An 18,431-nucleotide genomic window follows, 5' to 3' on the forward strand; every position below is an offset into this window, starting at 1 on the left:
TGTTACCACTGACAGACAGCCGGGACACAACATCTGCAGCCATTGAGCTGGAAACATTCCTGAAAGTGTTTTCCACAGAGCTGTAGAGCATGTCAGACATTTGTGCTGAGGGAGCATTCTCGGGTTGTATGCATCCCCACACAGCCATATCTCCACGTATTACAGATCTGGAGCGACCTGCTACCCGTCTGGACACCAGATGAGAAGGAAACCGTTCCCACGTCTGCACTCGAGACACCCACATTTACTGGATCTGACAGACAGACGTTTAAATAAAAGCCATGAGGCTGTTAGAGCTTATACAGAAAACAAAATTCCTGTATGGGAGAAATATATAAAAAAAAAGAAGAATTCTGGTCTAAATATAAAGCATGGCATTGTTTTAAGGCTCATGGCAGATAAAAAAGACGCACTTTATTGGAACTCTGTGTTCATGAATGCAGCCCTAATATATTAGAACAGAACTTGAATGTATTCCATGTTGGTACTTGGATATGATTTGGTATCTTGCAGTCCTTGTACAGCAGACTGGGAGAGGAAGAAGCATCCGAGCCATTCAGTTGGGGGCATGCTTATAGGATGCCTCTGTTGAGGATTTTTTCTCACTATTTGCAATTAGAATGTTCTCTAAGACAGGAATTGAGGGATAATCTCTCAAGTGGAGACACAAAGAGCAATAAAAACCTGACAGACGTCCTACCTTTCTCCCTACTCTAATGCTGGTCATACACTATACAAAAAATCAATCAAACTCATTTTCAAAAAACGAACACACAGCTGTGAGAGCAGACGATCCTTCCATCATGTAATGAGCGATAAATCATTCAATGGACATAAATAAATCAGTTTCTTTGTTTTTTCACATATACCTAGTTCAAACAATTTGGACAAGAAACACATTTAGCTTTCAATTTATCGTTCATTCAGCAGAAAATCTCCAAACTTGTTTTTTTGGCTCAAAAACGTCACAACTGATTACCGATTTGTACCCATTAACTGGCTGAAAAATGACCGAACTGTCCAAATGACCGAATTTCGGCCCATTTTTCGTATAGTGTGTGGCCACCATACGGCTCCATGTACTCTACAGCTCCTAAATTTGAGTTTAGGAGCTTTTGGCATTTTTTTTTTGCCAAAACTCCTAAACTCCTCTCCATTAAAGCCTATGTGCCCGTGTACACATAGGCTTTTAGGATCGTTTAGAAGCTGCTGTGGTTAGGGGTGGTTCCACCTCCCTCAACATCGCTCTCCTGAACACAGAAAAATCGTGTTCAGAATAGGAACGTTTTTGACTGCCGGCCGAAAACCCAGCAAAATTGTGCCGTTTTACGTTTTCCTGCAGCCGGCGTTCATAATAGGCTATATGTACATGAAGCCGAACTGTCTGTACTGCCAGCGGAACTTCACCCTAAAGGGAAAGTTCTGCTTTATATCCTTCTACCCCCTCCCCTATCACATTGCGCTCATTCTTTTTTTTTTTTTTTTGGGTAGTAGGTACCAAGTTTGATACTTCAACTGGAAGTTCACTCTCCCTCTTTTTGGCCACAGTCTTCTGGGACAAGTCACAGGTCCCAGAAGGCTGCAGGACCATTCACAAAGCACAGCCGGCTAATCAATGTGTGCGCATTGACTAGCCGACTGTGAAGCCACAAGGAGTCACAGCTGGCTTCCCACAGTAAACATGCTTGTGCTGAGGACCCCTCAAAACCAGTGAAGAACCGGCCTGAGTGAGGATGGCGCTGGATCCCTTGACAGATAAGTGTCCTTTTAGTTGAAGTCAGCAGCTACAGTATTTGTAGCTGCTGACTTTTACATTTTTCCTCTAGGGTGAAGATACTCTTTGAGCTAGTAGAAGTTAATTTAAACTTTTTGGTTTTAAGAGCGTTGCTTGACTTTCTAATTGATAATGGGGTCAAATCAGCATTCATTTTCAACTGTAGTGATGAGTAAGCTTTTCAGGTTCCAGGGAGAAAATGTTTTCTCAAACAAACCAATTTCTAACAGTTTATGTGGTTTTCATGCGGTAAAGCTCATTTGCTTCAAAATTAAAAGCAAACTAAATTTTGAAATACTTTCAAACAACATTCGTCAAGTCATTGAATGTGCTGAGAATTTTCATACGACTGTTTGTTTGAAAATCTACTAGGATATGGCCAGCTATAGGGGGATTTTCTCTTGATTCCTGTCTTGGTGAGCATTGCAGAGCTATCCCTGTAAGACGCAGCTCTGTCACTTGTCACTTTTCTCCTCTTCACCAATTAAAGCATATTCATTCTTAATAGCTAGATGATGGAAAATATGAAAACATAGTGGATAACAGTATAACCCCTCTGTCTACACCAATGTGGTGTTTGTTTCTCTAGCTCAGTGGTTCTCAATTCCGGTCCTCGGGACCCACTAACAGGCCAGATTTTAAGTATTACCTTGGGGGATGCAGACTAGAATACCACAATCACTGAGCAGCAAATGAGAACACCTGTGATGTAATTTAGTTATCTTGCAAACCTGGCCTGTTGGTGGGTCCCGAGGACCAGAGTTGAGAACCACTGCTCTAGCTTAAAAGCATATGAACCAAAAAAGTGCCCTGTACTAAGGTACAGGAAAAAAGAAGCTATATAAGAAACAAAAATCAATACAGAGGGGAGTACCAAAAAATATAAAACTTTTATTGATGCAGCAAGGTGCAGAATGACAAGATATCTGGCTGCAACCCTATAAGATACTGGGGGTGTAGAAGATGACACCGTGCACATAAAAAACACACAAAACAAGATACAATAAAATAGAATAGACACTACGTCTGGACACCAGGTGCTTCTTGCAGTCGGATGGGATTCCAGCGGCAACGCCGTTTCTGCAATAGAAAAGTGGTTAAATGGAATACCTGCATTGGTAAGCCTCTGGAAGCTCGAGCTGGTGGAGACAAATGGAAAGTCCAGAGGAAAGGGAGGGAGAGGGAAAGGGAGGGAAAGGGGGGGGGGGGAGGATGGAAGGGCCCTGAGATTCTGTTGACACATATTAGATGGTCATGGATGGCTCAATAAATACTGGCTGGGATGAGTCATTCCACATGCTGTCCTGTAATGTATATCAATCCCAGGAGAACAAGCACAATGGCCACTTGCTGGAATAGAAAATTCCCAATGCTGTCCTGAAATGTATGTCAATCCCCAATAAACAGAGAGCCTGGGTAGGTGAACATGGAAACCTGGGAATTCATATGGAGGGAAATGGTAGATAAATTATGAATATTTTCAATCCCATTGCAATTGAATATGAAGAAAGTCTTCCCAAGCTGTGAGAAAGTCACCAATGATTGGCTAAATCAGTATAGTCATATTTCATATTCCAGTAAGGCACTCTGCCAAGGTGTCAGTAATATTTTCCCAAATATTGCGGACCGTGTTAAATGCAGGAAGGACCTTGCATATAGCCTGTAACAACGTACATGATCGTAGCGGAGTATGTGCTAAAGTACATAGCTTTCCTGGCTCTTCATGTCCTTCCTGGGTCAATGTGTACTGACACCCATCAGTCTGTCAATCCATCTCCATACTGTGGGTATACCCTGACCAGGTAGGTCAATAGCTCCAAGTGAATCCTCCGGTGTGGAAGGTAGAACTCCTGTGCCGATGACAATGAATTATCCAAGACCACCAAGGGTCATGGTGCTCCACTCTGTCGCTCGCCACCCATCTGGGGATCGTGGGTGTGGCGTCCGGATGCCAATGACATCAACGCGTTTCGCAATGCTGATGCGAAGCTTCGTCTGGACGGTTTCACCTTCTTTATACACCACCAGTATCTTTTAGGGTTGAAGCCAGATATCTTGTCATTCTGCATCTTGCTGCATCAATAAAAGTTTTATATTTTTCAGTACTCCCCTCTGTATTGATTTTTGTTTCCCATAAAGCTTCTTTTTTCCTGTACCTTAGTACAGGGCACTTTTTTAGTTAATAGCTAGATAGCACAGTTTGTTCTCATGCTACATGAGTTATTTGTATGTAAGGGATATATTACAAAGGAGATCTGTAAGTTTAATTTAAATCATTGGTGTGAAGTAATTTTATATAATTGTGTGCTGAATTAGTGTTAAAAACTGCTTAGCTCGGCCAGGCTCCTACTGGGCCCATGCCGTGTTTACATCCTCTAGTGCATGGTATCTTTTTTTTTTTTTTTTTTTTCTAGGGGTTAACAATTGCTCAAAATGTAAAACTGGAGGTGGATTCAGCCACAGATCCCACTCAATTTAGAGTGAGTGCACACTTCTGGTCAGAAATGAGAGTGCCAGAGGGTAGCAAATATTATACCAACCCTATATAGGCTGGTAGACCTACCAGCATTACAGTACAAATAATGAGAACATCTTTGTCTTCTGTCTTCCTCTGGCTGGGAATAATCCTCAGCGTATAGACCAGCTCTTCTATGATTAGATCAGCACCACACTCTGCACCGTTACACAGTGAGTGTAAGCGCCCATGGATACTTTGGGGGCAGGCCCATGGATACTTTGGGGGCAGGCCCATGGATACTTTGGGGCCAGGCCCATGGATACTTTGGGGCCAGGCCCATGGATACTTTTGGGCCAGGCCCATGGATACTTTTGGGCCAGGCCCATGGATACTTTTGGGCCAGGCCCATGGATACTTTTGGGCCAGGCCCATGGATACTTTTGGGCCAGGCCCATGGATACTTTGGGGGCAGGCCCATGATCCATGCACTGGGTCTTGCAAAAGACATGTAGGAGAGTTGGACCCAAGCAGAAAAGTCAAAATTGGTCTCTAGTTTAGAAAAGCAGCTCTCTGGTTAATAGGAAATTGGTAGATAATTGGGGAAAAAATCAGGAGACAAAGTCAACGCATTTTGGGGGGCTCAGAACTCACTGTACTTCAGGGCTAAAAAAACAGATAACATTTTTTTATAAAGTCATATAAACCAGAAGATGCTATATAATACAATTACCTATCTAAAGAACTTTATATATATATATATATATATATATATATATATATATATATATCCTAGAAAGTAAACAAGAACAAAAAAGATATATATATATGTGTACAAAAAGGAAAACTATATATGCACATCGTCAAAATGCTACCCCAACTGTCTTTCCATATACACTAAATCTTGGTTCTTGGCCCTGATGAAGGGAGTTCTGAGACCCCCGAAATACGTTTAGATTCATCTTCTGATTTTTTTCTCAAGAATATTAAACTTTTTGTTGACTGGCACTAACTCGTGGAGCTCCTACTTTTACACTTTGCATTGACGGTCTGTGCTAAGTCTTTCACCTATTGTCATTCAACCCAGAAGACACCTTGTGAGATCCTGCTGGTATTGAAAGTAAGTATTGCAGCCTGTTTTTTTTTTTTTATGTTCTTTGAGTGAACATTAAACACGGTTTTGATTTAATTTAAAATCATAGTTCTTTTTAAATAATCCAGTAACAAGTAGTGGTGGCACATTTTCTTTCTCATGTAGATTGGAAGGTTTTTTTGTTTGTTGTTTTTTTTTAAATTAGCAGCATTGTAATATAATGTATCCACTGCATTATGCGGACTGACAGTACAATGCAGCAGCACTACATGGTAAGCCCTCATGGGCTCTGAGCAAACGGTCCAGCTAGGACAACCTGGCGTGGGGGACTAACCATGTAGAAGAACAAAACTTGTAACGTCTCTACTTGAAGCTGGTGAGGGGTTCCAGTGGTTGTAGTTATACTTTGTGGGTATATGTTTTTTTGTTTTTTTTTAACAGTGGTATACTGTGACCGAAATGTATGGTGTTCCCTAGTGAGAACTGTAGACCATGCTGTGTGATCATGCCCAAAACAATTATAGACCGGAGAAGAAAGACTTCCTGGCTTTAAGCCAGCAGTGAACATTATGCGTTAGGTAGATTATATACATCACATGTCTGTGCAGGGAATAACTGAACAAAACAACTTGGTAATTCAGTTTACAACATCAGATTTTACAGAAAGAGATTCTTGTACCTTGAAGCAAACCTGTCATGAGAGAAATATGTAGGCTGCAGCTGACAATACTAGTTGCTTTACTGTCACGTTTAAGCTTTGGCATCAGTACGGTTTAAACCAGACCTTCACTCTAGTGTCTTAGTGTTCCTCCCTGCATACCCCCCACCACCACCACCACCACCACCCCACCACCACCACCACCATAACGATAAAACGTTTAAACTTTATTTCTTTACCCCCTAGGCCACGACCACTCCCCCCCCCTCCCCCCCTGGGCACTACTCTTGCCTAGGCGAGAATCGTATATTCCGCTTTCACAACCTCCTGAGATGTCGACATCACATATCCCAGTAGCCTGCAGGGATGCGACACAGAGCAGTCAGTTAGCAGAGCTAACCTACTGGGTCATGGTAGCTGCCTGAATCTGGAAGAGGCAGCTGGCTAAGGAGGATAAATATGGAAGCATGGGACCTTGGCTGTCACACCAGAGCAGCCAATTGTAGCAGGCCAAAGATGGATTCAATGGGCGGCTGACTATATGAATCAAGAACAATGCTAAATAACAGCTTTTGACTTACAGCAAGTACGACTTTAAGAATAATCTCACTTTCATTTGCTGCATGCTTGTTCCGGGCTGGTAACTTTAGAAAAATTGAGGCCAGACAAAACCAATCAGTCAACATTTTCAGTAACAGAAGAACCCATAGTTCTTTCATGGCAGGTGTACTTTGCGGCAGATTGATATCAATATAAAGAGCTTTTTTCATCTTTAAAACCTGCCTTTCAATGGGAGCATTGACCATTTTTCCAGAATAAAACAAAATTATTGGTTGTATGGCAGCACTGGTCCAGATTCAGGATCCTGTTTGGTCAGTAACCAGGGCTACCATTTGGGGCTCCCTGATGGATGATCCGTGGGGCCTTGCAAGGGTCCAAGGCAACTCAACTTCTGGAAGTACCCAACAGGATACTTGTTCCTCAGGCTGAAGGTTTGTATGTTTGCACAATTAGGGGCACCTTGAGTGAAGAGTCATACACTCAAACTTTATTTGTACAAGGTGAAATTAATACAGACAATGTGTTTCAGGGGATTGGCACTTCTCCTTCACGACTTGTAGTAATAATATTGGGTGTTGCCAGTTTGGTGACCAGTTCAGAATCTGTGGATTGTGACAAAGTGTCTGAATTGCTCCAGTGAGAGATTCAAAGATTAAAGAGTTAAGTGGTTTGCAGCCAGTCCCAATTGTGGTTCACTGCCAACCTGGCTTAGTCAGTGCATTTTTGTTTCCATCCTCACTGCATGTGTGTTGACATCATCTTGCTGCCATCCCTCAACTACCTCTATTTTCAGAAGGTAATATAGGAGGCAGCCTATCTGGACTTCAGCCATAGCAGTCTATGCATCTACAAATCTAAGGTAAAGGGTTGCACAGGACACGTTGATAGCTTTGATATTTAAGAAGCTCAACAGTCTTCTCCTTGTGCCAGGTAACCACTACCTTCTCTCCTTTTTTCTTTTTTGTTGCCAGTTGGTGAAACTATGCAGTGGGATGTTAGAAGCCGGGAAAACCTACCTTACTACAAACAAGCACTTTGTGAGTGGCATCCGAGATTTGGCCCAACAGTGCAAGAAAGATGAGATGATCTCGGTAAGTTTCAGCAGTGTTGTATTTTTAACACCTAGGAAGAAATCCATTGCATAACAAGTGTTTTTACTGCCTTTCCCCGTATCTCCTAAATTGTAAGCTCTAACAAGCAGGGTCTTCGGATTCTTCCTGTATTGAATTGTATTGTAACTATACTGTCTGCTCTTATGTGTTAAAGCCCTGCGCAAACTGTCGGCGCTATATAAATCCTGTAGAATAATAGAATATCTTGAAGGTTTCTTTCTTTCATCAAAGTTGTCCCTTCGACCCGGTTCACACTACTCCAACTTGGGATGCGACTTGTGCGACCTCAAGTTGCCCCAAGTCGCTTGTCATTACAAATTAAATGTAAATGAATGAGAACCGTCTTAATATGCACTAATGAAGTCGCTCCGACATCAGAAAAGGTTCCTGTACTACTTCAAGGCGACCTCTATCCGACTTGTGTACATAGACTTTGATGGGAGTCACCTCTAAGTCGGATCCTTATCTATTTTCAAGTGACTGTGATGAGACTTTCCAGGAAGAATAAAAAGATTACCCAGGCATTCCCCACAGACAAAGTCGCCTATCATTTAAGTCTCTTCAAAGTCGCACTAAAGTCACGCTAAAAAGTCGCTCCTTCATGGGGCGACTTTCTGCTCATGGTAGTGTGAACCGGCTCTTAAAACAGATGTTTACAGAAAGGTGTTGCATTGTTCAGGAAGTACACAGATACATATAGCCATTGGCAGACCTATCGGGAAGCGCAGATGGTCAGTCACACCTTGAACTCCAGACACAACACATTTGAGACCTACAAAGCTGATTCCTGATGAAACATTCAGTGTTTGTATGACACTCACATAATTAACTCTGCCATCTACGGTCTATTGGTACTTAAAGGGCAACTCCACTTTCATGGGGAGAAAAATAGCAACTAAAAAAAAAAATAGTATAGTGCATTCAATTGCGACTCAAGTTATATTGTAATTGAATGTTATTAAAAATTACCTTTTCCTTTTTCAATCTGCAGCTTTGTAATTTGCTCTAAAATGCAATGCAATATGGCTACCTGGAGGAGTTCTGTATCCAGAATCTGTGCAGAACACCCCCTAGAAACATAATTTCCTGCTCGTGTGATTGGCTCACTGATTTTCCCAGAAGTCTGTCTAAGATTCCCTGATTGGGAAATCACATCTAAAGGGATGCAAGCCTTGCAATTTTCCCTCATTAGAGCCCTGCAAGGTGTAGCAGCTGACTAATAATTATGAAACCAGTCCCATTAGATTTACTTACCACATCCACATAGTAGAAATCCTTGTAATGTACATAGATCACCCAGAGGGGAAGGTTTTTTTTCTCAACAAAAGTGGAGGTATGCTTTAACCAATCAGCATTGTACTCTGTAAAAGAATGATATTGGCAACTCATCTGTTCCTTATTTCTATTTTTTTCAGGAGTGTTTGGACAAATTTGGGGATAGTCTGCAGGAAATGGTTAACTATCACATGGTAAGAGCATGCCAATTTTAAAAGATAAAGTACTCTAGTCTGCGTATGTCTGCTTGCCAACTGTTGTGTAAATGACATTGGTTCTATTTCTGAGGAAATTGATGCTGTTGTTGTTTTAAACACTATAGCAGCCTTAGCAGGGCTAGCAGGGCTGTGTTCTTCCTTTAATTAAAGGTGATTTCTGGGGGAAATTGGTTTTCTTCTATGTAGTAACGTAAGGAAGTTCCACCATCATCAACCTCCTCCTAATCAACATCATGACCTGTGCTCCTACATTCCTCTGAAGACCCGGGTCTGTCTAGGTTAGCATGGCTGTTCGTATACAGAATGATTGGGTCTTGGAGCCCAGAGACATTGTAGAGCTTTGGATGGCATAAAGCCTCCATCCCTATGTCCACATCCTTCACCACATTGTCTCATTAATTAGTCCGAGCTGTCTGATGCTGAGGTTCTCTCTCCCACTTCTCTTACTCCTTGCTGTGACAAAGACTGTTGACAGAATATTAAAGTATAGCCAAAGGCAAAACTTTTTTCAAGTTTTGGATAGAGGGGAGAGGAATTAGAACCTCTGTCAAAGGGCATTTGATGTTGGAGAGGAGTCTTTTTCTGCAAAAAAAAAATGCCTGACGCACCTAAACTTGTGTAAAAATGTCTAAACGCACATTACCACTAGTCACGTCAAGCACATGAGCGTTCATTCATTAATTTCAATGGGCAGAATAAATTAATATTGGCCAGTGAAATGAATGAACATCCAAGTACTTGATGCGCCTAAATGCGTTTGCGAAAACTGATTTTAAAGCACGTTTTTGATGCTGTTTTTTTCTTCCCAGGAAAAAGGCATTTAGAAGAGCTAGGGTCGCCCAATGTTCATGGGGCCTTATTCTGATCTTTAGTCTACGCCCCTGGTGAAATTTACATTAACATTTCATATTTAAATACTATGATGTGTCACAGCGATTAATATGGTCTTACCAATAATAGTGGCTAAAATTTGATATAATTGGAAATATCATGTGACAAATGTCTTAGCACCTCTTTCTAATGTGTCTTGCTACTGGTAACAAAACCTGCATACTAAAATGAAATAATTAGGCTGGCAGGGCATCTCCACAACCACCATACTACTACTTGCCATATTTATTTGCAGCGTGTCCTGAGGGTTAAAGTGCATGGATAGCTGAAAATGACCTTTTAACTGGCATTTAGGTTTTCAGAAATGTTTTTTTCTCAACTGAGACCGGGGTGAATCGGGCAAGTAGGACTGTACGCTGTGCTTATTTAAAGCATTCATCTCATTTGCTTGTTGAGACTGGATTATTCCAGAGATTGCTGAGCACATCTGCTTGCCCGGCTGGGTGTTGCATAATCTCTCAGTGATGGGGTGCCAGATGTTGCAGAATTCGCAGCCCAGGAAATGAGAGAGAACCATGTCATCTCTTTCCAGTTTTTCACCCTGAATCAGACAAGTGACAGTTTTAAGGGGGACATAGAGCTGTGCAGAGATAAGTCTCTTGGCTCGGAGCGGCAAAGGATGATCTTTTAGAAAATTAAGCTTGCTGTGTGGGTGATTAGCAGAGGGATTCAGGCAGACAGCTATACAAAAGCCTTAGCACCTATAAATACTGGCATTGGAGGGGGCCAGGAAAGCTTCAATTATTAAGCAATAATATAAATAAATTCCACCCAGGCAACTTGTAAAGTTTTGCGCATTCAAGTGTAAATGGGGAAAAGGCAAAGCCTTTTTAAGTTTTGGATAGACTGGAGAGCGATTAGAACACCGGTCAGGTTTTAATTGCAGCCCCTGCCCCCATTTGGGAGATTCACCTTCTCCATTTGTCCTGTTTACCGTTATCAGTGAAAGTAAATCCTACAATTTGTTTGGCACCAGAACAGGAATAGAGGAGAAATCTCCCAATGGTGACAATCAGGGTTTCCTTAACTTTGGAGAGATTTCCTCTCCCTTCCTGTTGTGGTTATGGGACAGGAAGTAAAGGGAAATCTCCCCAATGGAACACAGTTGGCAGAAAAATTATTATTGGGGTTAAAACCCTCCTGTACTCCATCCAAAGTGAAAAAAGTTTTGCCCTTTAGTTCTAATTTCAGCTGTGAGGTAGGTAGTGTTCAATATTTATATATAGTACATTATGGCTAGTGATCAGGCATATCATTTTTGGATAAAATGAGGAGGGGTTAGACCTAATGGCAAGTTTTTACTGTGGTCTGTGTCCCCACTGGAGAGATTCACCCCTCTATTACCTCGGTGACTTGTTCCTGAGACAGAGATTGGGAGAAGCCCTAAATCATGAGAGCAAGAGGTAATGGGAAATCTTCAAATGGGGACACATTTTCTCGTCTCAGCTGTCTAAGAAGGGAATTCTTTATTTGGGGAGATTTCTTCTGACTTGTTAAGGAAATGCTCAGAGAAACACAGCAAAAAATAATCAGATAGGGGTTTCAGCTCTACCATTTTCTATCCGTAACATTAAAAAAAAAAAGCAAAAAAAATGTTTTGGCTATGAAAATACTTTAAAGTGCATCTATATGCAGAAATGTTGTCAATTTGGATAGAATAGAGAGGGATTGGAACACCTATCCAGTTTTTCTTGCTGTTTGAGTCCCCGTATGTGATATTTACCTTATTTGTCCTGGTGACCATGGTCACGGAGAATGAAAGTGAGAAAATCCTAGATCTTGAGTTGCCACCAGAAAAATAATTGTGGGGAAATCTAATGGGGACACGTGTTCTGGTGTCAATGTCAAAGAGGGGATGTCCCTCTTTTGCAGGGGTTCCCTCTTACTTCCTGGTATGGCTGTGGGAGAGGTAATAAAGGGAAATCGCTACAATAGGACACATGGCAAAAAAAATAAAAAAAGACTGGGTTATAACCCACCCATACTCTATCCAAAATAAAAATAAAAAACAAAGGTTTTGGGCATAGTTATATTTCAAAGATGTTATTCAAAGTTAAGGAAAAATCCTCTTTAGGGTCTCATTCAGACTTGGCGTTTAGCCCTGGTGCATGACGGTGCAGACGTAAGACACAGGTATACCAACCAGCCTGGTAAACTATATGAGGGGCTGACAGCTACTGCACCATTGAGGTGCACCATTCAGGCACAGAAGCTGTCAACCTCTCATAGAGTTTAACAGGCTGCTGGCAGCGGGGCTGGATGGTGCACCTGTGCCTTCCACCCACACCCAAAGCTGGCATCTCATGCATCGTGGCCAAATGTCCCATGTACATGAGGCCTAAGGCACTGGTGTCGCAGTAGACCAGCAGTCGGTAAGGATACTACTTTCCTTTATGACTGGCATGAAAGTTTGAACCCATTTTTTCTGTCACTTGATTTGCAGATGACCGTCAGCATGGATAGCATATTGTTTCATGAATAGCCTTGGCTAGGTGTCTTCCTCCCCCACTGTCAGCCCTTATGCATTAATCATGCCTGCAGAGAGAGAGAGAGAGAAAGACAGGATGAGGGAAGACCCTTTCCCGTAAAAAAAAAATCACTGACAGGAGATAAGGAAAAGCTCAATGGATGCGTATTTTATATCCAAATGTTTCCTGTGTGGCAGCCCCCCCTCCAGGCATCTTCCCTACTCCTCCCTACTGTCTTCAGCTAAACCCTTTACATGAAGTCATCAGGAAATGAGAGGGGATTTGCTGGGTGACCTTCCGCTGCCTCCCACCTCTCCAGCCTGGTATCAGTCCTGCTCTTGACGCACATGCAGGAGGCTCGCAGCTCTTGGCAATGTAGCTTGTGCTATTCTGAGGATGGAAGAGGGATTATAGTGAGCAAACTGCTAAATCCGTTTATTTCGCTTTCCCTTCCAAACCAGAGGGAAACCAGCTCCTGAAAGAGATGGAATTGTGAAGATGGTAATAATGACGCATGCACACTACAGCTTAAACATCAAGCACATATGGGAAAAAAACACTAACAATTCATTAATTAAAAAAAATAAATAAAAAAATGTAGTTGATGGATTTTAAAACTGAACTCCAGGTATGACCTTTTGCAAACTTACATTGGTCCAGCTTGGTACAATGCATTGAATGCATGCATGTCTCATAGCTGATGGGTCGCTGGGGAAGCTGACAATTCATGTACGAGTCAGTGCTGGTACAGTGATGCCATAATCTGTGCTGAACAGCTTCCCCTCCACACACTGACCAACCTGGGGTCACTCGCTTGGTACTGTCACCCTTCAAAGAACGCCTTGTATTATTTTAAACAGGTAGTAAACACCACTTGGACTTTCGAACCCACAGGGAACTTTATAATAAAGCTTACCTGTAGCTGCAAGAAATATCTTTTAACGTGATTTGTAAAGTCTCATTTCCTCCCCCCCCCCCCCCTATAAAAATAACAAATATGTTATACTTACCGCCTCTGTGCAGTTAGTTTTGCACAAAGCAGCCGGGATCCTCCTCTTCACGGGTTCCTCTTCTGTACTCCTGGCCCCTCCCTCCTGTTGAGTGCCCCCACCGCAAGCAGCTTGCTATGGGGGCACCCGAGCTGAGTCACAGCTCCCGGTGTCCATTCAGACACTGAGCCCGGCCCCGTCCCTCTATCCCCTGATCGGCTAGTGGCAGCCAGTCAGGAGGGATAATCTCGGAAAGCTGGGACACTCATGGACATCGCTGGACAGAGAGGGTCCTCAGGTAAATGTTAGGGGGCTGAGGAACACAGAAGGTTTTTTTATTTGAATGCATAGAATGCATTAAGATAAAAAAACATTCTGCCTTTACAACTCCTTTAAACGTGCATCGTGTAGGAGATATTTTCTGTTTCTGCCACCAGTGACTTCACCGGCACATGTGCTCTGTATTGCTAGAGAATTTTTTTTTTTTTTGGGAGAATGTATGTGATTATTATTATTATTATTATTATTATTATTGTATGTGATGAGCACAGGGCCAATCATCACTGTACAGACAGAGGGTCAGGGGTCCTGCAGCCTCATAGGACAATCAGAGCAGAATAAAAACTCCTCCTACAAGCTTTAAACAGACATTGATAGAAGTCACAAGACTGCTCTAACTGCTGATGAAAAAACGGTATTTAGCAGTTTATATTTACTAAAATATTGCCTTTCCATGTTCTGGGTACTGTGGGAGACCAAATATAGTGAATGCAGGCTCCTGGGTTTAGTAACACTTTAAGGCTCATTCACACCAGCGCTCATGATTTATACACTGTATAACCTAATAAGGGCAGTGCAATGTGTTGTTACAACTTGTCACAATGTTTATATGGAAACTCAATGAATATGGTATGGAGGAGTCCTTAGGCCAAAGAACACGAATATCATTTTCAAGAGAGTTGCAGAAACTGATATTAAAGTGTTACTAAACCCACAACCTTAAAATCAGTCTGTATATGATGTAAAGCATTCTGTTTGATCCTGTCTTCTCTGATCCTATCCTTATTCAAGAGTCTCCAATATATCTCCTTATATTGCAGTGGCTAGGGGACAAGCCACACATGCTCAGTTTGGTGTGTATTGCTAGCAATTTTCTTGGGAGAGTGTATGTTATCAGCACAGGGCCAATCAGCACTGTGCAGACAGAGGGTCAGGGGTCCTGCATCCTCATGGGACAATTATGGGAGAACTAAAAGTATTGCATTTCTGTGTTCTGTGGGAGGCCAGATATAGTAAATGCAAGGTCCTGGGTTTGGTAACCCATTAAGGCAGGGGTCTTCAAACTATGGCCCTCCAGCTGTTCTGGAACTACAATTCCCATCATGCCTAGTCATGTCTGGGAATGTTAGAGTTTTACAAGGGCTCATGGGATGTGTAGTTTCGCAACAGCTGGAGGGCAGTAGTTTGAGGATCCCTGCATTAAGGCTTGTTTACACCTGTGCTCATGCTTTATACACTGTATAACCTAATAACGGCAAGGCAATGTGTTGTTTCAACTTGGCACAATGTTTACAAGGAAGCTTGAATGAATATGGTGTGAACGAGTCCTTAGGCCAAAGAACATAAATACTTTTTTTCAACGGAGTGACAGAAACTGGTATTAAGGTGGCCAATACGCTACTTGCGTTTTGCGTGATTCCTGCTGGCTCGTTTGAAATCTGAGCAGCTTATGGCCCTACTGGCACCGCTTCATTCACCATATATCGATTGTTCAATTGACTTTTGTTGAAGAAACCTGTCTGGAAATTTGTCAGAACGAGCAGCGTCTGCATCCAGTCAGGTGCAGGCACTGTTCGGGTATTCTGACAGCTGGTAGCTCTTGCTTTCAGAATACACTTGCCGGTATAGCGGGGGATTCATCCATCAGTGCTGTTGGTGTAAATGAAGGAATTTGTTAGCTTTATTGTTCAGCATGTCTAGTTTTAGACAGGATACCAGATATATTGGGCATTCGTTTGACTGTGCAAGCAACCTAGATTATGGCATTCAGCAGCATTACTCAGTTCACGCACAAACCCCTCCATCTTGTATCGCGCTCTGTGCTTTGGAGGTTCTGAAACAGCCTGAATACGCAGCTATATGGCAGCATATTGCTGTATGTAGGTTATATAACTCCTCCCTGAGAAGCCATCATTGCTCCATGACACGATGTATACATTCCTACCATATAAGCTGCCTAAGATGGTGAAGCTTTTTAAGCCTGTATGAACCTGACAGTATGGAGTGCAGCATTCCGCTGTGGTGACTAAAATCATGATTGCCTTGCACAATGATGTTTACTGTTTGGGGCATGCAGACAATGTGATTGTATAATTATGTTCCTTCCGGCTGCCTGCAGTAAAATGAAGCTTCTACATGGAGCATTCCCCTGTCATGACTCCTAACGGCAAATTTGTTCATCGTTGACCCCGTCATCTGTTGCTCACTGAAAATTGGACTTGTGTCAGTGAAAAACCAGCACAGGCCTCACCCCCACATAATCGATTTAACCCTTCTGTATGCTGCTGACATGTCAGGAGAGGAACATGGATGCTGACATTATTATTATACAGGATTTATATAGCGCTGACAGTCTACGCAACGCTTTACAACATGAAGGTAGAAAGTACAATTACAATTCACTATAATACATTAGGAATCAGAGGGCTCAGCTCGGTAGAGCTTACAGTCTAAGTGCGGGTTCACACTGGTGCGATGCCAGACATCGCATTTGCACCACATTGCGGTGCAGATCACATGCAATGTCTGTGCGATTCAAACGTATCGCTTTTGCACCGAAATGGTGCAGGGCCTTTTTTAGTTGGTCTGCACTGGAATCGGATCGCATGGTTGTTCGCACCTATGCGATCTGATTCCTGCACCATTTCACAGTTCGCATTGCGATCTGGGAACCAATCTGAGGTTGTCTTTAAGTTTACATTGACACCCCCAGCGATTCACAGATCTCAGTGTGAACCACTGTGCGATTCTAATGCGATGTGGGAAACTGCACTGAATCGTAGGGTTTCCCACATCACACTAGTGTGAACTGGGACTAAGAGGGAGGATCAAGAGATACAAGAGGTAAGAACTGTGGGGGTTGTGCTGATAAAGAAATAAATGTACAGTTGTTAAACCGAGTTCCGGCCTCGGAAATGTTTTTTCAATAAAAATACCCCCAGGACAGTCAGGGCTAGTATATTCCATAATGGATAGCCTGTGAACTGTCCCAGGTCGCACTTACCTTTTAGAAGAAATACTTACCTTGAAAATTTCTTCTCCAGCGCTGCCATCTCAGGTGTGGGCAGCTGAAGCCAGCGCTTCCTCTTCTGCTTCCTCTTCTGCTTCCTCTTCTGCTTCCTCTTCTGCTTCCTCTTCTGCTTCCTCTTCTGCTTCCTCTTCCGTGTCCTCTTCCATGTCCTCTTCGTCCCAGAATGCCCTGCACCGGCCCCGCTCGTCACTTCCAGGGCAGGCACGTCATCCCTGCATGCCCAGAAGCTGTTTAGCGGGGAATGATGCACCTGCACCAGAACTAACATCGGGGCCGATGCAGGCCCATTGACTCCTGGGAGCGATGACGTTCAGCTCCCAGGAGTCATCTCAATCAGGAAGTGACGCCGCAGGCCGCGGCCGAAGGGGGAGGAAGTAGAAAGAAGGTAAGTATACTTTGTTCAAAAACAAGGTAAGTAAAGAAAAAAAAAATCGGTATCTATTTGTTTTTTAGAGGATTTACAGCAAGCGGATGGGCCAAAGTTGTTTTTGATCCCGGAACTCCGCTTTAGGTGGGGTCCAAATAGGCTTCTCTGAAGAGATGACATTTCAGGGATTGCATGAAAGTAGACAAAGTAGGAGATAGTTGGACAGATTGGGGTAGAGCATTCCAGAGGATGGGAGAAGCTCGGAAGAAGTCCTGGAGGTGAGGATGGGATGAGGTGACAAAGGAGCTAGAGAGCAGAAGGTCCTGGGATGAACGAAGAGGAGGATTTGGTTGTTATATTGAGACCAGTTAAGTGATGTAGCTGGGGGCCAGGTTGTGGATGGCTTTTTAGGCTACTGTTAGTATGTTGAACTTCATTTGCTGGTTGAGTGGCAGCCAATGAAGGGATTGGCAGAGAGGGGTGGCAGACACCATGTGGTTTGTAGGGTGAATGAGACTGGCAGCAGTGTTCATGATGGACTGCAGAACGCTCTATCAGAATTCTATTTCCTGGTTGTTTTGGTGACCCTCAGGCTTTCAAATTTTGAGTTTCAGATCTAGAACAGGCATGCAGTTAGAGACCTCCGACTTCCTGATTTACATACGTGATCCAGGTCCATGTACCAGAAATTGAGGCCAGGAGCTCACTGTGTAACAGCCAGGCAACTAGCATTTGCAGAAGGAGCTAAGCAGTGGCAAACCTGGAAAAGTTTACTTAAAGGGATAGTTCACCTTTACCACAAAACTGCCTATGCAGATGTAGCACCCTCCTAGGTAGGTGCTAGGTAACCTATAGGGGAGACGTTGTCTGCTTATCAGCAGGGTCCAATTATTCAGTCAGGCTGTCCTGTGTTCTCAGGTGTGACTGTTGAGTTGGGGAGTCTCCCCACTGTATCCAATGAGGGCTCTCATTGGACAGTGGAAGAAACCTGACCAATAACACACCAGGGCTTGTATCCACCCCAGAGGGCAGATCCTGCCGCAATGCATCCTGGGAGGGGGATAGAAGTCTGAGGGAAGCACATGACATGGCATCTTTGGTGGGAAACAGAGTCCCAGGAGGGGGGTGACGCTGTCTCTTCTCCTGTCAGTGTGAGGGAAGGTGTCCTGGGCGGTCGGCCTAGAGGACAGAAGGTTGAGCTGAGCTGCAGAGAGGGATCCAATGTGCTGAGGACCGTGCGGAGCTGTTGGGGCCGAAGTT

At 43.1% G+C, this 18,431-nt stretch overlaps 1 protein-coding gene across 1 annotated transcript in view; it reads left to right on the top strand.

Annotated features, from left to right (window-relative positions):
• The window catches only part of ACAP3 (ArfGAP with coiled-coil, ankyrin repeat and PH domains 3), a 325,607-nt gene that overhangs the window by 149,920 nt on the left and 157,256 nt on the right, over positions 1-18,431 (top strand). The window contains exons 3-4 of the mRNA XM_082273559.1: positions 7,513-7,632; positions 9,069-9,122. Coding sequence (XP_082129685.1) covers positions 7,513-7,632; positions 9,069-9,122 — 174 coding nt within the window. The remainder of the gene's footprint in view (positions 1-7,512; positions 7,633-9,068; positions 9,123-18,431) is intronic.

The sequence above is a fragment of the Pelophylax lessonae genome (assembly GCF_965119305.1).
Source record: "Pelophylax lessonae genome assembly, chromosome: 12".
Classification (NCBI taxonomy): Eukaryota; Metazoa; Chordata; class Amphibia; order Anura; family Ranidae; genus Pelophylax; species Pelophylax lessonae.